General features: G+C 47.9%; 1 protein-coding gene across 1 annotated transcript in view; it reads right to left on the bottom strand.

The window, feature by feature from the left end:
- Positions 1-6,742: 6,742 nt before the first annotated feature.
- Positions 6,743-23,816, bottom strand: part of LOC308157994 (spermatid perinuclear RNA-binding protein-like) — a gene marked incomplete at both ends in the record, with an annotated part of 55,342 nt that continues 38,268 nt past the window's right edge. The window contains 4 exons of the mRNA XM_080531587.1: positions 6,743-6,831; positions 9,861-9,981; positions 13,493-13,636; positions 14,017-14,151. Coding sequence (XP_080387713.1) covers positions 6,743-6,831; positions 9,861-9,981; positions 13,493-13,636; positions 14,017-14,151 — 489 coding nt within the window. The remainder of the gene's footprint in view (positions 6,832-9,860; positions 9,982-13,492; positions 13,637-14,016; positions 14,152-23,816) is intronic.

Below are 23,816 nucleotides of genomic sequence, written 5' to 3'. Positions count from 1 at the left end.
CCTCTCGTGGTACTGGTAAACTTCATATCATTGAAGGAACAATGAATGGAGCCATGTACAGTTTTGAGATTAACCTGCTGCCATCCACCAGGATGCTGAGGATGAGACGTGGGTGGACCTTCCAGCAGGACAACGATCCAAAGCATACAGCAAAGGAAACTGCAATTTGTTTCAGAGAAAGAAAATCTTGTTGGAATGGTCCAGTCAATCACCTCACTCAATTGAACATTTGTGGAAGCATCTGAAGATCCTCACAAGAGGGCCCCCCCACACAAGAGGGCCTGTAGCACCCTATAATGTAATAATTTCCTGATAATGTAATAACACCTGATAATGTAATAAAATGTCCACTTAACTCCATCGAAAATGTAATAAAACCCAATAATGTAATAACATAACCTGACTGATATTGTAATAACATTTTTACTGATAATGTAATACCTTATTACATTATTGGGAATTTATTACACTTTCAGGTGTTTTTTTTATTTTTAAACTGATAATGTAATACTTGACAAATAATGTAATACTATGTTCATTTTCAATCCAGAGTTCTACATTTTGTTTTTTAAGAATCTAAGACTGTTGTATACACTGGATTTAAGAATCTAAGAATCTTATTTACACTGGATTTGAAATAACAGAATGACTACTGGGTTAAATGACAGATTTGCATATGTGCAGAGGAAGATGATGAAAGTGATATAATAACAATTTATGAGGGGATATGTAGGCCTATGTTTGTGTCAGGTGTCATGTACGTGTGTATGTAGGTGTTGAATGAATGAATGCATATGTACAGTGAGTGCGGAAAGTATTCAGACCCCTTCAGTTTTTCCACATTTTGTTGTATTATAGAATCCATTTAAAATGGATTAAATTAAAATAATTTGCCATCAATCCACACACAATACCCCAGAATCACAACATGAAATCAAAAAAATCTACAACATTTTACTAAACGTAATGCTTTGTAGTAAAACCAAATAAACACATTTCCTGCAAAACACAATTATGGATATGAGATTATTTTTTGCCATTCGGTTATAGACCAATTTTGTAGAGTGACTGGCATGATGTTGTCCCATCGGCTGTGCTTTTACCCCTCCACCATTCAACTTTTTGTATGTCTCCACAGGCCTCAGGGTCACATTCCTGAGCAGTTTTGTTACTCTCCATTTTCTCAATGTTTTATGGCAACCTGATCTACACAGAGTCTCATTGACTCCTATGCAAATTAGAAACCCTATAAAAACAAATATGTTCATTCCAAAAAACTTTTGTTGATGACATTTTTGCATTTTAGCTTTTAGAATGTCATAGCAAAGGGTCTGAATACTTTGTACATGGGGGTTTTCTAGTATTTCAATTTTAAAAAGTTTACTAACATTTAAAAAAAACTGATTTCCTGTTGTGATTCTGTGGTATTGTGTGTGGATTGATGGCAAATTATGTTAATTTCATCCATTTTAAATTGAGGTTATAATACAACAAAATGTGGAAAAACTGAAGGGGTCTGAATACTTTCCGCACCCACTGTATACCCTCCTCAAATGAAGAGTTACCAAAGGTTTTGTTCATGTCCCTGAGTAATCTGCACATATGCAAGTCTGTCATTTAACCCAGTAGTCATTCTGTTATTTCAAATCCAGTGTAAATAAGATTCTTAGATTCTTAAATCCAGTGTATACAACAGTCTTAGATTCTTAAAAAACAAAATGTAGAACTCTGGATTGAAAATGAACATAGTATTACATTATCTGTCAAGTATTACATTATCAGTTTAAAAAAAAAAAGACCCACCTGAAAGTGTAATAAATTAGGTATAAATAAGGTATTACATTATCAGTAAAAATGTTATTATAATATCAGTCAGGTTATTTTATTACATTATTGGTCAATTATTACATTATTGGGTTTTATTACATTTTCGATGGAGTTAAGTGGGCATTTTATTACATATCAGGTGTTATTACATTATCAGGAAATTATTACATTATAGGGTGCTACAGGGCCCCCCCACACAAGATCCCTCACAAGAGGGCCCCCACACACAAGAGGGCCCCCCCCACACAAGATCCCTCACAAGAGGATCCCCCACAATCTTCAAGATTTAAAGACAATCTGTGTAGGAATGGGCTAAAATCACACCTGAATACTGCGGGCGATTAGTTACTTCATACAGAAAGCGCCTTGAAGCTGTCATTACAAACAAAGGCTTGTCTAACAAAGCAAGCAGGAGATACTGGTGACCTTCTACCGCGGCGCAGTGGAGAGCATCCTCACCTACGGCATCTGCAACTGGTTCTCCAGCTGCACAACAGCGGAGAGAAATGCGCTACAGAGAGTCGTGAGAACAGCACAGAAGATCACCGGCGCCCCCCTCCCCTCTCTGGAAGAGCTGTACAACACACGCTGTCTCAGGAAGGCCTCCAAGATCTCCAGGGACCCGACCCACCCTGGGTACGAACACTTTACCAGGCTGCCCTCGAAAAGGCGGTTCAGGACCTTGGCCGCAAGGACAAACAGACTGAAGAACAGCTTCTACCACAGGGCCGTCCAGGCCCTGAACACAGCAAAGACCTAGGTTCTGGGCCCTGGACAGTCTGGACGGATTGATGGCAGCTGCTGGACTGAAAAAATCAGGTGTAGTGCTGAGGCACAAACATGTACATTTCAAGCCTGCAAACTGCGACACTTTAAATAAATGTGAAATAACACTATTGTGCAATATGACAACCCTAGTCGTCTATCTGTACAGTATAGTACAGTGGATAGTGTACATAGCCTTTATTTATGTAAACCAGCTCCTTCCCTTCTTGTGATTTTTTTTTTTTTACGTTTTTTTCTTCTTCTTTTTTTCCCTTTCCTAACACCAGGGGAGCCACCCCTCCTAAATGTCGTTGTTTGGTACCTGTACTGTAGCAATGACAATAAAGACCATTCATTCATTCATTCATTGTCAAGTATTGAATTAATTTCAGTTAGTGTGTTCAATACATTTTTCCTGTTTCATTCCACTTTATTACACAACTTTATTTACATAGGGACTTAAATGTTTAGATTTTTTGTCTGGATTGTTTGAGTTAATACCAAAGTCTGGAGCAAATTTCACTTGAATAGGCTCATTTGAAATACATTTACTGGACAAAATGTTGATGTGTTCAATACTTATTTCCCCCACTGTAAGTGACAAAAACATTCTGGATCGGCCCGGCAAAGAGTGCAATGCAGCAGCCAAAGCAGCTGAGGTGGTGGGGTTAGGGTTAGGGCTGACATCCAACCAGACATGTCTGCAAGACAAGCAGAGACACGTGTTGCCACCTGTGAGTCAGAGGGGAGGAAAGAGAGAAAGAGTGTCTGCCATCTGCGTAGCAGTGATAGGAGAAACCATGTGAGGAAATGACTTAGTGAAGAGACTTGGTATAGAGGGAGAACAGTAAGGGTCCTAGGACAGAGCCCTGGGGGACCCTAGTGGTGGGGGCTTGGGGAGACGACAGAGATCCTCTCAACGTCACCTGGTAAGTGCGATCGGCCGGTAGGATGCAAACCAGGTGTGCCAGAATCACAAATTTACATTTACATTTGTGGCATTAACAGACGCCTTATTCCAAAGCGACTTACAATTAATACATTCGACTAAGCAAGTGAATCATCAATCCACCAGTCATAGCAGGAAGAGTAATCTAGCTCAGGCTAGAGGCCATTGGCAGTCTCTGTGATAGAAGGAGCAAAAAAATTAAAAAAAATAATAATTAGTATAGACACTGGATAAGCAGTGTAACAGTACAGGGGGGGCAGTAGAAGTCTTGGGGGGGGGACAGTAAAGGGGAAAGGCGGGTGTCTCAGGAGACGCAGTGCTGGGGGTAGTAGATGTCTCAGGAGGAGCAGGTGTAACCTGAAGAGATCCCGTCTCGTATTTTCATCAGTGTTGTCAAAAATGAAAGGGTCTGAATAAAATAGATCTTTTTAGTTTTTTCTAAGGGACTGAGTCACAGGGAAAAGATAGGATGACAAACCACAGCATTAGAAAGTGGCATGTGCCAGTGTTGCGTAACCATACACCTTCTGCTTGGCTGCCAACACTAAAAATACCAGAGGATATGTGTGTCCATCTGATATGATTCCACTATGTGTGTGTGTGTGTGTGTGTGTGTGTGTGTGTGTGTGTGTGTGTGTGTGTGCGCGCCTGTCAGACAGTGTGTGTTTCAGACACTCAGTTGCAGCCAAGTCAGTTCTGATGCAACTCAACCTTCTCGGGTCATCATCAGTTTCAACATGACGTATGCTCCAATGCTTTTCCAGATGACCTGGGACTATAAACAGGCTAGCTCACTCAGGCCCAAACCTCACCGTCCACGGCTGGTACTCCCTCCCTAGTGCTCCTGCACTATAGGTGGTCACAGAACAAATCACAACGGTTTTCTTCATAGTTTTATTATTATTATAATCATAGAGAGAAACATTCCTCTGAGAGTTGAACACACACATTTTAGGGCAATAGAAAATATGGAAGACAAATATTATTTTTTTTTTTTTTTTTAAAAAGATCCAGAGTGTAAAATCATGTCTAGTACTTAGTTATGTCAGTGCCCCTTGTTTGCCATGTTCATATCAGATGAGATCATGTGGTATTGTTTTGTTTTATTGTTCCCTTTCAGCACCGGTGTAAAACAAGTAGCATTTACTGTGACCATGAAGTGATCGCAAGTAACAGACACATAAGCTGCCAGTGGCTCCCCTGTCTTAGAGCAGGGAGATGGAGACTGATTAGAGACGGAAATGGAGGGGCGCTTATGTGGCATAGCGGGTAAAGCGTTGACCATGTAACCGCAGGGTCCCCGGTTCGATTCCGGCCGGGGACATATCCTGCATGTCATCCCTCCTCTCTCTCACCCATCCTTCAAAAATGAAAGATATGAGTGGGACTGCCTCACTCAGAAAAAAATACTTAAAAAAAATAAAAAGAGAAGGAAATGGATATAGATCTCCCAAATGAATGACAACATAAAACAATGGATAGACTTTGGATACTGTGGATAGAAGTACCAACATACAACAAGGCTGTGTGTGTATACGTGTATGAAAAGAAATAACATTGGTTATTATACATTCTACCTAAGTACATTCAATACTAGCAACATTTGATGAGCTGCAGCTAATGACATACTGTATAAATCGTATTACACAGAACCAAAAACACTGCACATACATAATATATACATAAAAACAATCAAAGGCCTTTCCCACTTTGCAACGTGATCGTGTGTGTGTGTGTCTACTCGTGCATTGTGTTATGGGAGAGATGGAGTTGAAGTTAATTGAATAAGTCAGTGCCCTGCCCTGAGTAGAGTATTGCTAATGAGATTTGTGATTTCCAGTCAGTCTACAGAGAAATGGGGTGTTTGTTAAGATGTCAGAAACATACCCTCACTGTGAGAACACATCAGTAGTCAGTAGGACCAGAAAACAACTGATGTTACTATGTTACTATTCATACCAAAAAAAGTCAACAAGTACAATTCTTTTGAAAAATGTTCAATTAGAAGAGGGCTACTCTGATTGGCTGAATGTGCATAAACACAACAAACACAACGTTACTGTACATACAAAAACACTTCCCTTGGCTATAGATACTGCAGAGGGTGTATAGAAACCAAAGGTATTTGATCTACTGCTCTATTTACATTCAGAGGTTCAGTACATTTAGTCAAATGTATCATAAGTAAAATATCCTACCTGTTTATCGGGATAAACATACTCAAAAAGCACACATCCGTTATGTACACGCATCACAAGATGGATTTTGCAGTGCTGTGCCGAGCCAGAATCAGCACTTTCCCGGCTTCAAGTGGAGTCTGAGGCTCGAGTCAAGTATTGCAACACATTGGCACCTGGCCTCATCCAGAGTAAGATCCTGTGGACATCAATCCCGTCTCCAGAAACCCTCAACACTAGACACTTCTTCCTCCCCACTGACCTTCCCCTCCAATGACTTTTGAAGAGGAGGCAAGGAGAGAGGAGACAAGGAGAGAGGAGACAAGGAGAGAGGAGGTAAGGAGAGAGGAGACAAGGAGAGAGGAGACAAGGAGAGAGGAGACAAGGAGAGTGGAGGTAAGGAGAGAGGAGACAAGGAGAGAGGAGACAAGGAGAGAGGAGGTAAGGAGAGAGGAGACAAGGAGAGAGGAGGTAAGGAGAGAGGAGACAAGGAGAGAAGAGACAAGGAGAGAGGAGACAAGGAGAGAGGAGAAAAGGAGAGAGGAGACAAGGAGAGAGGAGGTAAGGAGAGAGGAGGTAAGGAGAGAGGAGGTAAGGAGAGGAGGTAAGGAGAGAGGAGACAAGGAGAGAGGAGGTAAGGAGAGAGGAGGTAAGATGACAAGGAGAGAGGAGGTAAGGAGAGAGGAGGTAAGGAGAGAGGAGGTAAATAGAGAGGAGACAAGGAGAGAGGAGGTAAGGAGAGAGGAGGTAAGGAGAGAGGTAAGAAATAGAAGAATGACTTTTAATCCACTGTGTTAAGGTAAAGAGAGCCTGAGGTCAGGCAGGAAGCAGGGTCATGATAGGCCACCATCCCCTGGTAGGTCTGGAGGTCAGAACACCATCCCCTGGTAGGTCTGGAGGTCAGAACACCATCCCCTGGTAGATCTGGAGGTCAGAACACCATCCCCTGGTAGGTCTGGAGGTCAGAACACCATCCCCTGGTAGGTCTGGAGGTCAGAACTCCATCCCCTAGTAGGTCTGGAGGTCAGAAGAGATCCTGAGGACCCAGGTGAATTATTATAGGTGTGGCAATGGTCTGGGGCTGGTAAAAGGCACTGTCAACGTACAGACCGCCTACAGACAGACAAGACAGAGGAGCAGAGAGAGAGACAGTAGTTACTGTGTTACACACTGCAGACAGGAGAAGATGTACGGGAGGTACGGGAAAACAGGGCTCATGTCGGTGTCATCAAAGGTAAGAGTTGGTTTTCTTTAACTCAGCTGATGCATTACCTTGCTGTTGTTGTTTACCGAATGCTCCATCTGACTGTCACACTGTGATTTTACTTGTGTAAACAGTTAACGAGTAACGTTAGCCCGTTTTGTGCGTGTACTCTCATGTAGGCCTACATCATTTTGATGAGCTGATGATCTTTCATTGTGTGTGTGTGTGTGTGTGTGTGTGTGTGTGTGTGTGTGTGTGTGTACATTGACTGTCAGTCACAAGTTTATATTCTATGTTGTTCAGTGCTTGTATGCGCGTTCCCGGTTCCCTGTGTACTCTACTCTTGTGTACTTCATATTCGATGAGCTGATGATCTCTTGTGTACTTCATATTCGATGAGCTGATGATCTTTCTGTGTGTGTGTGTGTCTTAGCCTGTCATTCACATGTAGGCTATCTACACAGAACTGAACGTGATGTTTCTCTCAAACAAATGATAACCAATGAAACCTTTCTTGATCTAACAAAAAGAAAACATGGACAATCAATATCCAAGGAAAAAACATCCATTTCACAGTGCATTCAACCACTCAGGGTGTTTTTTGCCAACCAACAGGTTGTTCCTAAAAACAATGTTATACAGCACAAAACAACATACCAAAAATGGCTCATCCTCACTCCCTCTTCTGAAAAAAATAAAAAATAAAATAAATAATAATTATCTAAAAGTCAGTCTGTTTCTGAGTTGTGTTGAATGGGGTGGGCAGGGGACTACCCCTACCCAACAGGGGTAGAAGGGGGGGAAGGGGAAGGCAGGGGAGGCTGTCATGACTGGGACAATTACTGTGGACATTCTTGAGAGAAAACCTATAAAAAAAAATCTAAATAGAAAAATAAAAAAGAAGCTCAATGACTACCCTCCAATGAAACTGTGAACATGGCATAGCCCAGCGTCTTAGCCAGAAACAGAAACCACAACATGTGGTGGAACAACAAATGAACAAAAGGCTATAGTAGTCCCAAACGTGTAACAACTGAAGCTGTGATATAGAGGTACGACCGGTTTACTTACTGTAGGAAGGGAAGGGCCCTGCAGGACCATAACAATATGGTCCATAGCCTGAAATGAGATGTCAGGAGACTGGTGTTATCAGAGCAGTATGAAGAGAAGACTCGCCCTCATATGAACCATTCACACAAGCACACATGCATGCACACAGACACAAGCACACAGACAAACACACAGACACACATACACACAGACACAAGCCCGGAGGATCACCAAAGATCCCAGCCACCCCAACCACAGTCTGTTTGAACTGATGCCGTCCAAAAGACGACGCCTCTTTCCGGAGCCTCAGGGCCAAAACTCAGAGGCTAACCAACAGCTACTTCCCCCAGGCCATCAGGCTCATAAACAAGCTCTCTGTAGATTGACTATCATCCCCAAGCACACCCCATGCCCATGTATACAGAAAAATAAACCTTCAACTCAGTCACTTTACTACTTGAACTATCTGTTATATTTACTATTTGTACTCCTAATTGTATCCTGTCTTTGTCGCTTATGTCCTGTACTATTGTCACTTTTAAAAAATTACAATAATAATAGTAATAATACATTAGACTTATATACGGTAGTGCTTTTCTAGACACTCAAAGACACTTTACAATCGTCTTTATTATCTTGACTTATTGACCTATTGCCTTATTGTCTTGTGCCGCAATGTTAAGAACCGAAGCCTAAGAATGTTACTCTCTTACACTTGTGTAATGTGACGTAACAATAAAACTTGAAACTGAAACACATACACCTATACATACAGTGGGGCGAAAACATGTGGGCACCCCAAGTCAAAATTAAAAATTAAAAGTGAAAAGACGCAAACCTAACCTCTAAATGGTACAAAGTTAAACATGACACATTTCATCACATTTTAAAGCAAGATAAAGATTTGTTTTACTTTTCACTGTTTCAAAATAATAAAACAAGGACTTGCATTGTGCAAAAGTTTGGGAACCCTGTCAGCTAGTACTTTGTAACTCCTCCTCGGACAACACTCACAGACCACTTCATTAGGTACACCTTTTCAACGACACGTTAATGCAAATATCTAATCAGCCAATCAATGCATTTAGGCATGTAGACATGGTCAAGACCATCTTGCTGAAGTTCAAATCAAGCATCAGAATGGGAAAGAAAGGTGATTTGAGTGACTTTGAATGTGGCATGGTTGTTGGTGCCAGATGGGCTGTTTTGAGTAGATCAGAAAGTGCTGATCTACTGGGATTTTCCACACAACCATCTCTAGGGGTAACAGAGAATGGTCAGAAAAAAGAAAATATCCAGCTCTCTGGGTGGAAATGGTGGTGGTGGTGTTATGGTGTGGGAGATATTTTCTTGGCACAAACCTTCAGCAACTGTGTGATATTATAATGTCAATATGGAGCTAAATCTCTGAGGAATGTTTGTAGCAAGGTGTGCCTAATTAAGTCGCCGGTGAGTGTACATACAGTACCAGTCAATTGAATGGGAAAGTGTGTCCAAACTTTTAACTGGTACTGTACATACACATATACACACAACATACACACACATATACATACACACACAACATACACATATACACACACAACATACACATACACATATACACACAACATACACATATACACACACAACATACACATACACATAGGGAGGTACCCTGGGGCGGGGGGAGGGAGGTAGGGAGGGAGGGAGGGAGGTAGGTAGGTAAGTAGGGAGGGAGGAAGGGAGGTAGGGAGGTAGGTAGGTAAGTAGGGAGGGAGGGAGGGAGGGAGGGAGGTAGGTAGGTAAGTAGGGAGGGAGGGAGGGAGGTAGGGACGTACCTGTAGGGAGGTAGGGAGGTAGGGACGTACCTGTAGGGAGGTAGGGAGGTAGGGAGGGAGGGATGTACCTGTAGGGAGGTACCCTGGGGCGGGGGGGGTGGTGATGAAGGAGGCTCTGGGCATCATGGCTCCGCCCCCGAGTCTGGCTGGTACTGGGACTGTCACCACTGACGACACACACCTCTTTGTCTACAAACACACACACACACACACACACACACACACACACACACACACACACGCACATTATGGCTATGGCTGTTGTATATGTACCCCCTTGAGGCTTGCCTGCTGACTGACTTATTCTGAGCAACAAAACAGAAGAATGTTCATTTAGTTTTCTGCAGTGCTAAGAACTCGTTTTTAAAACCTTCTGATTGTGCCAATAAACATTGCTCTGGGTCATGAGTCAGTCCCGAAATCGGTCTTCTGTTCGTCTAAACACACCCCTACACCCGACGGTCAATGAATTGCCTGTCCTCCAAAACAGCGGATGGTCTGCACCGAGGATGAAGTGGATAAAGCTGTGTGTTCCTGCTCTGACTAAAAGTGAGTTATGCCTTTTTCCGTCTGCATCCGAGACAGGTATGACTCCGGAATCGATTCTGTTTCATAAAAGCCTCAATATTTCACTGCTCAAAACTCTTGAATGTCTCTCCTCTCCTTTCTAGCAGCATGAATGGACTGACTTATAGCACCTTATTCCAAAGCGCTTTACAACAGCCTCTCATTCACCCATTCACACACACATTCACACACCGATGGCGGCAAGCTACCATGCAAGGCGCCGGCCTGCTCATTGGAAGCAATTTGGTGTTCAGTGTCTTGCCCAAGGACACCTCGACATGTGGCCAGTCGGGGTTCGAACTGCCGATCAGCCGACCTTGCGATCATTAGACGCCGGCTCTACCTCCTGAGCCACAGCCTCTACCTCCACCAGCCTCTACCTCCTGAGCCACAGCCTCTACCTCCACCAGCCTCTACCTCCTGAGCCACAGCCTCTACCTCCACCAGCCTCTACCTCCTGCACCACAGCCTCGACCTCCTGAGCCACAGCCTCTACCTCCACCAGCCTCTACCTCCTGAACCACAGCCTCTACCTCCACCAGCCTCTACCTCCTGCGCCACAGCCTCGACCTCCTGAGCCACAGCCTCTACCTCCATCAGCCTCTACCTCCACCAGCCTCTACCTCCACTAGCCTCTACCTCCTGAGACACAGCCTCTACCTCCTGAGCCACAGCCTCTACCTCCTGAGCCACAACCTCTAGCTCCTGAGCCACAGCCTCTACCTCCACCAGCCTCTACCTCCTAAGCCACAGCCTCTACCTCCACCAGCCTCTACCTCCACTAGCCTCTACCTCCTGAGACACAGCCTCTACCTCCTGAGCCACAGCCTCTAGCTCCTGAGCCACAGCCTCTACCTCCACCAGCCTCTACCTCCTGAACCACAGCCTCTACCTCCACCAGCCTCTACCTCCTGCACCACAGCCTCGACCTCCTGAGCCACAGCCTCTACCTCCACCAGCCTCTACCTCCTGCGCCACAGCCTCGACCTCCTGAGCCACCGCCTCTACCTCCATCAGCCTCTACCTCCACCAGCCTCTACCTCCACTAGCCTCTACCTCCTGAGCCACAGCCTCTACCTCCTGCGCCACAGCCTCTACCTCCACTAGCCTCTACCTCCTGAGCCACAGCCTCTACCTCCTGCGCCACAGCCTCTACCTCCACCAGCCTCTACCTCCTGAGACACACCTCCTGAGCCACAGTCTCTACCTCCTGAGCCACAACCTCTACCTCCACCAGCCTCTAGCTCCTGAGCCACAGCCTCTACCTCCACCAGCCTCTACCTCCTGAGCCACAGCCTCTACCTCCACCAGCCTCTACCTCCTGCGCCACAGCCTCGACCTCCTGAGCCACAGCCTCTACCTCCATTAGCCTCTAGCTCCTGAGCCACAGCCTCTACCTCCACCAGCCTCGACCTCCTGAGCCACAGCCTCTACCTCCATTAGCCTCTACCTCCACCAGCCTCTACCTCCTGCGCCACAGCCTCGACCTCCTGAGCCACAGCCTCTACCTCCATCAGCCTCTACATCCACCAGCCTCTACCTCCACTAGCCTCTACCTCCTGAGACACAGCCTCTACCTCCACTAGCCTCTACCTCCACTAGCCTCTACCTCCTGCACCACAGCCTCGACCTCCTGAGCCACAGCCTCTACCTCCACCAGCCTCTACCTCCTAAGCCACAGCCTCTAGCTCCTGAGCCACAGCCTCTACCTCCATCAGCCTCCACCCATTAAACATCTGTCATACCGTGACGTTAGAATTATAAGGTTCTATCTCCATTTTGGTCAAAATTTATTTTTTTACAGCCTCTACCTCCACCAGCCTCTACATCCTCCGCCACAGCCTCTACCTCCTGAGCCACATCTCTACCCCCACCAGCCTCTACCTCCTGCACCACAGCCTCTACCTCCTGAGCGACAGCCTCTACCTCCATCAGCCTCTACCTCCTGAGACACAGCCTCTACCTCCACCAGCCTCTACATCCTGCGCCACAGCCTCTACCTCCACCAGCCTCTACCTCCTGCACCACAGCCACTACAAGAGTGTCAGAGTCAGAGTGTCAGAGTCAGAGTGTCAGTCAGAGTGTCAGAGTGTCAGTCAGAGTGTCAGTCAGAGTGTCAGAGTCAGAGTCAGAGTGTCAGTCAGAGTGTCAGAGTCAGAGTGTCAGAGTGTCAGTCAGAGTGTCAGAGTCAGAGTGTCGGAGTGTCAGTCAGAGTGTCAGTCAGAGTGTCAGAGTGTCAGTCAGAGTGTCAGAGTCAGAGTGTCGGAGTGTCAGTCAGAGTGTCAGAGTCAGAGTCAGAGTGTCAGTCAGAGTGTCAGTCAGAGAGTCAGTCAGAGTGTCAGAGTGTCAGTCAGAGTGTCAGAGTCAGTGTCAGAGTCAGAGTGTCAGTCAGAGAGTCAGAGTCAGAGTGTCAGAGTCAGAGTCAGAGTGTCAGTCAGAGTGTCAGAGTCAGAGTGTCGGAGTGTCAGTCAGAGTGTCAGAGTCAGAGTCAGAGTGTCAGTCAGAGTGTCAGTCAGAGAGTCAGTCAGAGTGTCAGAGTGTCAGTCAGAGTGTCAGAGTCAGTGTCAGAGTCAGAGTGTCAGTCAGAGAGTCAGAGTCAGAGTGTCAGAGTCAGAGTGTCAGAGTCAGAGTGTCAGAGTCAGAGTGTCAGTCAGAGTGTCAGTCAGAGTGTCAGAGTGTCAGTCAGAGTGTCAGAGTCAGAGTGTCGGAGTGTCAGTCAGAGTGTCAGAGTCAGAGTCAGAGTGTCAGTCAGAGTGTCAGTCAGAGAGTCAGTCAGAGTGTCAGAGTGTCAGTCAGAGTGTCAGAGTCAGTGTCAGAGTCAGAGTGTCAGTCAGAGAGTCAGAGTCAGAGTGTCAGAGTCAGAGTCAGAGTGTCAGTCAGAGTGTCAGAGTCAGAGTGTCGGAGTGTCAGTCAGAGTGTCAGAGTCAGAGTCAGAGTGTCAGTCAGAGTGTCAGTCAGAGAGTCAGTCAGAGTGTCAGAGTGTCAGTCAGAGTGTCAGAGTCAGTGTCAGAGTCAGAGTGTCAGTCAGAGAGTCAGAGTCAGAGTGTCAGAGTCAGAGTGTCAGAGTCAGAGTGTCAGAGTCAGAGTGTCAGTCAGAGTGTCAGTCAGAGTGTCAGAGCCAGGCTCCACTCACCGGGGGGGGGGCTCCTCTCTTCTTCTTGCCTGCGGGGGCCGTGGCGCCAGAGAAGAGGCTGTTCAGCGCGGCCAGGGCGGTGCTGGCCTTGGCCACCTTCTTATTGGGCCCCGCGCCTCGGAACTTCTGCTTGTCCACCTCCACCTGCAGCACAGACACACAGACACACAGGCCCACAGACACACACAGGCCCACAGACACACACAGGCCCACAGACACACACAGGCCCACAGACACACACAGGCCCACAGACACACACAGGCCCACAGACACACACATGCCCACAGACACACACAGGCCCACAGACACACACAGGCCCACAGACACACACAGGCCCACAGACACACACATGCCCGCAGACACACACAGGCCCACAGACACACACAGGCTTTATTCATCACGGGAGTTTAGAAGACAGTGAGATAATACGTCATGCAAGAACCAGGCAGACTCTGTGTGTGCACGTGCGTGCGTGTGCGCGTGTGTGCGTGTGTGCGTGTGTGTGGACTTGTCTAAGGACTCGCCTCTATGATGAAGCGTTTGTCGTAGCTGCCACCGCTCTCTGATATCAGCTGGTACTTGAGGCCTCTGCGCTTCTCGTTCAGCTCCATCACCGGGTTCTTGCCTCCTGCAGTGAGTAGAGGACCCGGGGTCCGTGACTGGGCACAACAATGAAAATGAAAAACAAAAATCACTTATCTTGTATTTTTCAGGGTTCCCACACCTTCTGAAACATCAAATTCAAGCACCTTTCAAGGACTTTCAAGACTCAATTCCCTCAAATTCAAGGACCCAACACAGCATAGTTTGAGACAGATCTAGATGAGAATGTATATAATAGGAACTATCCGCTCACAGACAACAATTAAAAAGAGAGGCTTGAATGTGTGAACACTAGATGGTCTCTTGCCTTCTCTACCACAGCACAGCAAAACAATATATTGTGAAATATGTGTAAAGTTAAGCAAAACAGAGACTTGTTTACTAGTTGACGAGCTAAGTAAAAAACGTTCAATGACCCATGTCCAGTGTTTCCTCTATATGCATTTATTCGTGGCGGGCCGCCACGAATGAATTTCCTCCGCCACTAATTGATTCAGACAGTCCACTTTGATTCAGGCTGCGCAGAAAGGCAGCGAGTTATTATGACCGGAGAACAGAAAAAAAGCAGATTTAACTTAACCTTGTTTTATTTCTAGCTTCCCATCCCCCCCCCCCCCCCCAAAGAGCCATTGCTTTTTAGTCAGGCTGCATTTGCAAATAAGAATTTGTTCTTACATGTTTGCCTGGTTAAATAAAGGTTGAATAAAAAATAAAATAAAAAAAGATTTAAGCTAGATTTAGGCTGCTTCCAGACCAACATTTCGTTACGATTTAGGGCGTAGTCTGTTATGTAGGACTAGATGTTGATATCCCTCGATAGACCGATATCCCTCGATAGCACCGATGAGACTCTGTGGTGTTCAAATGAGCGATGGCATCCTTTGGGTTGTCAAGTGGGCGCCCTCCTTCATGAATGTTTCGCTGATAAGCCCACGACACCTCCAGAGGGTTCAGCAGTGAATCCCAGCGTCCCAGGTTCACTCCCTAGATGCGATCAGCTCATTTGAACGCCCGGGTCGAGTCCTTTCTCTTCATCCACAGCCACTGGCTCCCCTTTTCAGCAGCCCTGGAGAGGTCCTTGATTGCCTGCCGGTGGGTCTTCCCTCGCACTCCCAACTCCCTGAGTAGCCTGGATGTTGAGGTGGCTACGAACCCTCTGCAGCCTACTTCCACTGGGCGTACCTTCGCTGTCCAGCCTTGTTGTTGGGCATCTGCTGCGAGTTCAGTGTACCTCAGCCTCTTCCGCTCGTAGGCCTCCTCCACTGCACCCTCCCAGGGCACAGTGAGCTCGATGATGTAAACGAGCTTGAGCGAGGCTGACCACAGCACAAGGTCTGGTCGCAGGTTGGTGGCTGCGATCTCAGCTGGGAAGCAGAGTTTCTTGTCCAAGCCTGCCAGCAGCTTCCAGTCCCGTGCTCTGCCCAGCTGCCCAGTGTCTGGTCTTATGGTGGTGAGGCTGGCTTGACCCTCGCCCTCCCGAACAAATGGTGCTGGCTGCCACCGGGATGACGGGGGAGGAAGGGCGTTCACACTTGTCCATTGACTTTCCAGCACTGCTGCAAGACACCTTAGCACCTGGTCGTGCCGCCAGGTGTAACGGCCTTGGGTGAGGTCTTGCATCCCACTAAGATGTGCTTCAGTGTTGCTGGACTTTGACATAGAGGGCACGTGGGGTCTTCGCCATACCACTGGCTTAGGTTTGCAGGAGAAGGCAGGACATCGTAGGCAGCCCTGATGGTGAAGCTCGCTCTGAATGCCTCCATCTCCCACAGATCTTTCCAGGAGATCTTCCTCTTTTCCACTCCTTCTCATGCCATCCACTGCCTAGTTATTTACAATATGTTACAATGTTGCAATTAACCTCGTCGTTTGTGTTCGCACTGCAATCGAGACTGAATCGCTCTCAACAGGCGCGCGACGCGAGGCGACGCGCTTTCAAAACTGTTTTGTGATTGGTCCGAATTTAGCGGGACATTTGGATTTCTCTTTTAGCCCGTCGCCGGTGCCTTTAATCCCGTATCCTAATCGAAAATGCAACATCATCAGCGACGACTGGGGGTTATTGCATTTACTGCTGTTCTCTGGTTCATGTTCTTATACCAGTGCTCAGTATAGAGTATTTTAAATGAACATTCGTAATGTATGTCTCTGATGTTCATGGTCAATTAAATCAGCCTATTTTGTGAAACAAATAATGTTCCCGCTAATGGGTTAACCGAGCATTCTCGCACCTAACGTGCAAGCACCTAGCTTCGAAGTATTCATAGCAATATGCGCGGGGCAAAAATAATCTATTGCCTCTAAAATCACCACGAACAGAACGGCGGAGGTACGGGTAAGCAGGGCTCATGTTGGTGTCCTCAAAGGTAAGAGTTGGTTTTCTTTAACTCAACTGATAGCATTACCTTGCTGTTGTTGTTTACCGAATGCTCCATCTGACTGTCACACTGTGATTTTACTTGTGTAAACAGTTAATGAGTAACGTTAGCCGGTTTTGTGCGTGTACTGTCATGTAGGCCTACTTCGTATTGATCTTTCTGTGTGTGTGTGTGTGTGTGTGTAATGCGCGTTCCGCATGTTCCACTGCAGCTGTAGGATATATTGGTATTTGATCACCTTCTATATAAAATCACCTGCTCGGCTTTAATGACTTAACCGCTATTTAAGAAATTATAATTGTTGCCACCCTCTAGTTTTTGGTGAAACTACGTCTTTGTTTTGAGCGCCAGTGCGCGTTTTATGCGGACACACACACGCTGCGCGCGCGAAAGATAACCGCTCCGCCACTCATTTGAAAAATCCTGGAGGAAACACTGATGTCTATTTTCAAAAACTTTTAAGACCTTGATTTTTTTTCTCTAATTCACAAACTTTCAAGGATTTCAAGGACCCGTGGGAGCCCTTGATTTTTGTTAAAGCAAGTCGTCACCATGCTAAAAGATATTCACATTGTCACTTAAAACACGAGCCGTAAGTCACAAAACACTAGGGGGTGTAAACGGTTCACAAGAACCTTGGGTATGGGTTGTTGGGTCCGGTTGGCGTGTGGACCAGAACGGATGCAGCATTGTACTGCACGTGAAAACACATTTTTTAAGTCATCTCAGGTGGCGTGTTTGTAAATTTGCTCTGAGCGCGCCGGAGTGCATACGATAGTTATGGAGATAGACTCCAGTTCTATGAGTGGAGCGGAGCCCCATAGGGGAGCTCTGCTCCTATTGGTTTACCCGCTACCTAAAGTAGCCAATGACTGAATTTTTCAATGCCTGCGCCCGCCTGGGGTGCTATATAAAGGGGCGTACTTCGCTCCATCATTCTCCCAAACATACAAAACAGCCGGGTTTGAACGAGTCGAAGTGGGCCAGCAGCCCTATGGGGCTCCGCTCCACTCATAGAACTGGAGTCTATCTCCATAACTATCGTTCTATATCGTGGAGCTCCGCCCCATAGGGGAGCTCTGCTCCTATTGGTTTAGGCGGAGCGAGCGAGGCCAAATGTACCCCCACTGAGACTATTAATCCGAAAACAATCTCAGCGGCACCCGGAGCTGACCACTGATGTTGGTTCAAGACAACCTTAAAAAGTTGGCCCAACCCACACCGAGTCTGCTCCACTGATCTAGCCCTTACGTGAGCACGCAGGGTTGTAGATCTAACGGAACATGTCCTGGAGGAGGGTCCCTTCCCCAGGCACATCCGTAATCATCCTGACAGCACTTGAATAGCATCCCCAACCAGGGTAATCCAAGTGCCATCCCCACTACATCAGTCCTCAGCAAACTGAGGACAGAATGAGAAAAGGATGAGGAAGAAATATCACTTACCCAACCCTTACGTTGGGTTGTTGATCTAACAGACATGTCCTGGAGGAGGGTCCCCTCCCCAGGCACATCCGTATTCATCCTGACAGCACTTGAATAGAATCCCCATGACCAGGGTAATCCAAGTGCCCTTCCCACAACATCAGTCATCAGCAAACTGAGGACAGAATGAGAAAGGATTGAGGAAGAATATCACTGACCTAACCCTTACGTGAGCACGTAGGGTTGTTGATCTAACGGAACATGTCCTGGAGGAGGGTCCCTTCCCAAGGCACATCCGTATTCATCCTGACAGCACTTGAATAGAATCCCATGACCAGGGTAGTCCAAGTGCCTTCCCCACTACATGTTACTTCAAGTAACACCGTATAAAAAGTGATGGCGACGACCAAGACGCCGCCACACATATCTCCTCCACTCCCACTGCCCTGACAATGGCCACTGATGCGGCCATGCCCCTGGTGGAATGAGCCCGAATGCCAGTCGGCACGGGCTGCCCCTTCGATTCGTATGCGAGGCTAATAGTCTCGCAAATCCAAAGGGACAGCCTCTGCTTCGAGAGTGGTGTCCCGGCTTTCTGTCCACCATAGCAGATCAGTAATTCGTAATTGTAAGTCGCTTTGCATAAAAGCGTCTGCCAAATGGCAAAATTAATTAATTAATCAGAAGCCGGGGAGAAGATCTCAGTCCCGCCTCGCGCTTCACATATTGTGCCAACGCGCGCACCGGACAATACAATGTAAAACGCCTCTCCCTCTCTCCGTCGTGAGGAGGAGGAAAAAAAGGCGCTCAGAGCACAGCTCTGAACCCTAAACCCACGATTAACCGTAGGGATAACAGCCGGGTTAGGGCGTAATACAGCTTTCGTTTCGTCATCAGATATGATCAAACAATCTGCCCGTGACGAGAGAGCGCACAAATCACTCACTCGCTCAGCCGTAGTCAAGGCGAGGAGTAGACTCGTCTTGAGAGACAATAAAACGCAACGACACAGCGACAATGGGTTCGAATGGGGGCACGCACAGCGCCTCTAGTACAATCGACAGGTCCCATTTTGGCATTAGAGTCCTATGAGGGCGTCTAAGCCTACACACTCCAGTCAAAAAACGCTTAACCAGCGAATGACTGAAAAACCAGTGTCGTTGTCGCAAAACCCTCATGACAAGCTGAGATGGCAGCCGCGTAAACTTTAATAGTTCCCGCCGCCAATCCCTTGTCAACAGCGACTGTAAGAAGCACAAGAACGTTTCGACCCGACAACAGACAGGGTCAACGTCCTGTCCCTCACACCACTGTGTAAAACTCGCCAGCGCGCCGCATATCCCCTTGCAGTGGATTGCGCGCGCGCACTCTGAATGGTCTGAATGACCGCGTCTGTCAGACCCCTGCGTTCTAACAATCCCTCTCAGTAACCAGGCCATGAGGGGCCCCCCCTCATAGGCGGCCCCTTCACCAAGCCTCCGGCTTGAGAGAGTGCATCTTGTCGATGAGGTATGGGCCATGGGCCCTCTACCAACATCTCCATCAGTTCCGGAAACCACGGGGCTCCGGGACGGTCCGGGGCTACAAGAATTAACTCTAGCCTCTCTGACCTCACTCGTGCCAACAGTGGGAGGATAGATGTCAGGGGTGGGAACGCGTATAACAGGACCCTCGGCCATGGGTGGTGTGCGAATGTATCGACTCCCAATGGCGGGTTGTCCTGTTCGCGCAGGGAGAACCAAAGGCGACACTGCGCATTCGTCCGTGACGCAAACAGAACCACTTCTGCTTGCCCGAACCGTGCCCAAATCAGCGACACAATGGAGGGTGCTAACCTCCAGTCGTCGTCCCTCGGGCCTCCCCGTGATAACAGATCTGCTCCTTCGTTGAGCAGACCTGGAATGTGGAGAGCTTTCAGCGAACTCAGGCGACTCCGCGCGCGATGACGCGCGGGTCTCTCCAGTAGCTCAGGTCGGTTTTGACCGATCTCTGTATTACAATCAACTTGCGACGGCGTCTCACTGGAACCCGTCGCAGTCGTGCGAACCGCCTCTGCAGTCTGCGCATGTGTAACAGGCCTAAGGGGACCACTACATGGGCTGCAGACATCAGTCCTAGTAAGGACATCCTTGACAGAGCGGTGATTGTATTTGTCACTCGACACACCCGGAGAGCTGACGTCAGTGTCGCTTTCCGTGGTGCCGATAAACTGGCCCTCATCTCGGCAGTATCCAACTGAATGCCTAGATAGGAAAACTGTTGAGCCGGCCACGGAGCACTCTCTGTCCAGTTTACAGCTAACCCCAGCTGAGTGAGGTGCTGCACCAGTGAGGTTGCGTCCCGAATGGCTCGATTTGGGCATTGGGCCAAGACCAGTAGGTCGTCGAGATATGCTAATATGCGTATCTCGTTTCGCCTCAGTGGTTCGAGTGCTGTCTGCACGCATTTGGAGAAAAAACGAGGAGCAAGCGTGCACCCGAAGGGCAGGCGCGTGTACTCGTAAACCTTCCCTTGGAAAGCAAAACGTAGGAATTTCCTGTGTCACTCTGTGATTGGCACACGAAATACACGACCCTCAGGTATCTACGAAAGGGGCGTTTCGCCACTCTCTCGTTGAGGACCCTGAAATCTAGTATGGGTCTCATGTCTCCCGAATTCTTTGGGACAAGGAAATACGGGGAGTACCATCTCATGTCCCACTGGTCCCTCGGAACCAATGTCACTGCGCCCTTGTTAGGAGATTCGTAATCTCCTCCTGGAGCGCACGTGTCTTTATCGGGCAGGACAAAAAACAGTCTCTCTCACGCCCCTGAAGGGCGGAGGAGGCTGAATGAACTGTAGTGCATATCCCCTCCTCAATGTCCTGTCTAGCCAGCCCGACAGAATACCTGTCCCTTCTAGTCATTCTGCATAACGCAACGACAGCGGCTGGACCGTCTGTTGTGGTGCAGTCGACAGAAAAAACTTGAATTTCTGTATGATCCCAGCCGCCGCTGCACACCGAGGAGGTGGCACAGCCCAAGGTGGGGTCATTTCGAAAGGGATGGGCTGCCGTCTGTAAAGAGTGTTTGTTATGTGTAACAATGCTCTTTATTGACGCAGGTTTATTATGCCTGATATTCAAAGAACCGGCCGCACGCTCATGAGCTGGGCCAGGTCTTGATAGACATGGAGGGGTTTTTGATGTACATAACGACCCCTCTATACGGCTACATACAGGGGTGTTTAACCCGCTACGTGTCGTGATAGGGGTAAGTCCGTTAGGCAGAGAGCTGGCCACACGCCGGTAAGCTGGGCCAGTCTCCGGTTTGTTTCTAACCGGTAGCGAGTCGACCACACTCTGACAAGGCAGGTCGATCTCCGCTCTGGTAGATAACGGTCCCTCTATACGGCTACAGACAGGGGTGTTTAACCCGCCTCGTGTCGTGATAGGGGTAAGTCCGCTAGGCAGAGAGCTGGCCACACGCCGGTAAGCTGGGCCAGTCTCCGCCTTGTTTCTAACCGGTAGCGCTTCGACCACACTCTGACAAGGCAGGTGGGTCTCCGCTCTGGTAGATACCATGGAAAATCCTCCTTAGGGATGGTTTGCCGTCTGTAAAGAGTGCTTGTTTTGAGTAACAATGCCCTTTATCGACGTAGGTTTATTATGCCTGATAACCAAAAAACCGGCCGCACGCTCATGAGCTGGGCCAGGTCTTGATAGACATGGAGGAGTTTTTGATGTAATTAACGGTCCCTCCATACGGCTACAGACAGGGGTGTTTAACCCCCTTTGTGTCGTGATAGGGGTTAGTCCGCTAGGCAGAGAGCTGGCCACACGCTGGTAAGCTGGGCCAGTCTCCGCCTTGTTTCTAACCGGTAGCGATTGGACCACGCTCCGACAAGGCAGGTGGGTCTCCGCTCCGGTAGATAACATGGGAAAAATCTCCTTTACTGAAAAAGTAAGGTGGGGATTTTCCTTCTTTTGCCTCTTTATGAGGTAGCAGCCATGAAGAGGAAACCGGTGGTGGGGTCATTACCGACCCCTCCGCCAGTAAAACCGGGCCACGCTGCCGTGGGGGGCCGTAGCGGGCCCTCCCAGTGGTCAGCGGCGGGGGCTGGGGATGCCGAGTGGGACATGGCTCCGTCGTTTAGAGGTAGAGCCAGTGCCGCATCACGCCGAAACCTCCGTTTCGCAGTCGTTGACGGTCTATTCGTCACCACGGCGGAAGAAGAAGAGGTGGAGCTTGCTCAGAAGCTCCGCCTCCGCTGCAGACAGACCGTTGCTTCGGTCTGTGGTGATTTTCGCAATGGCGGCGTTAAACACGGCGATGTTATTCGCCGCTGCCGCCGCCTGCGCACCGAGATGGGGCGGCGAGGGCGGGGAGCAGGTGCTCTACCTGTTGCTTGCTCTCATCAGAGCTTTCTGATTCTGACACCGGCACCAACCACTCAGCTGGGTGAGGGCGGCGTGATGTCAGGGCCGGCTGAGCGGGCGGGACCATCCCTACTTGGGGAGGTGCCTGCCCAGAACGCCGTTCTTGCTTGTCCTCCGCTGCTAGAAAATCGCAGCGGCAGGTGTCCCGGAGGAACTTCTTCGTGGTCGGCGGCGGACGATCCATCGCTGAAGGGAAAAGTCTCCTCCGCTGAAAAGTGTCCTCCGCTGCTTGGAAGTCGCAGCGGCAGGCGTCCCGGAGGAACTTCTCCATAGGCGGCGGACGATCCATCTTGAAGGGAAAAGTCTGGCGGGTCCTCCAGTCTTAGTAGTCGTCCTTCTCAGTCTTCAGATATAAACCCGTGTTGAACTTTTTGGGAGAATGATGGAGCGAAGTACGCCCCTTTATATAGCACCCCAGGCGGGCGCAGGCATTGAAAAATTCAGTCATTGGCTATTTTAGGTAGCGGGTAAACCAATAGGAGCAGAGCTCCCCTATGGGGCGGAGCTCCACGATATAGAACTGGGTTCAACCTCATAGAGCAAGTGATTATTCTAAACGCACCCTCAGCCAGTACGCATGCGCACACAGAGAGATACAGTCGTTTTTTTACCAGTCGTTATGGCGAACGCAGTTAAACTAGAGCTTGAAGTTCCTCCAGCATCCCTTAAGTCTCCTGTTTGGGAACATTACGGTTTTTCAGTTACCTATAATGGCAATGGACAAAGACAGGTGGATCAGACCAAAGCTACATGCCGGCATTGTTCAACTGTGATCAGGTACGCGGCTATCAATGTCAAACCGGCTCACTCATTTGAGTTGGCCTCACCTGAATGTGAACATCACAGCTACATAAAGACAACAGAGTGAAATACAAACCCAGCTCCCCATGGTGTTTAAGCAGCTTCTCTCTAACAACTCAGACCAGGCCAAAGCCATAACAAACACCATAGGTGTATTTATAGCAGTGGACCATACTCTGTTGTGGAGAACACAGGTTTTAAACACACGTTGAAAGTAATGGAGCGTTGTTATGTAGTTCCCTCTCGTCCGCATTTCAGTCAGGAAGTCATACCAGCACTTAAAAACACTTCTTATCCACTCCATATTTGGGGGGAAAGTCGGATCTATGTTTAATATAACAGATATAAAGAGCTTACCTTTATCAATAATGTTCATCGATGTCGCAAACGATTCATTAGATTCCATTCTAAACGTCCATATCGGTTTTTTTGTTGGCCGGTAAATAGAGTGCGAGTCACACGCCCTTGTTTACAGCCACGTCACATAGGAAAACCAAGGATGCTTGGTTTCAACCCCCGAATTTCCATATCATTGGTCCTTGAAAGTATTTTTTTACGCCTCTGCTCTATTGGCTCTGACACTTCAAATGAGTGGTCAATCATGACATTTTGACCAATGGGTTCGGGAGAAAATTCACTGCGTAAGGCAAGGCAAGGCAAGGCAAGTTTATTTGTATAGCACATTTCATACAACAGGGGCA

The sequence above is a fragment of the Nansenia antarctica genome, assembly GCF_963989245.1.
Source record: "Nansenia antarctica genome assembly, chromosome: 5".
Taxonomy (NCBI): Eukaryota; Metazoa; Chordata; class Actinopteri; order Argentiniformes; family Microstomatidae; genus Nansenia; species Nansenia antarctica.
The sequence above is the reverse complement of the archived record's forward strand: the minus strand, read 5'-3'. Positions and strand labels throughout refer to the sequence as shown.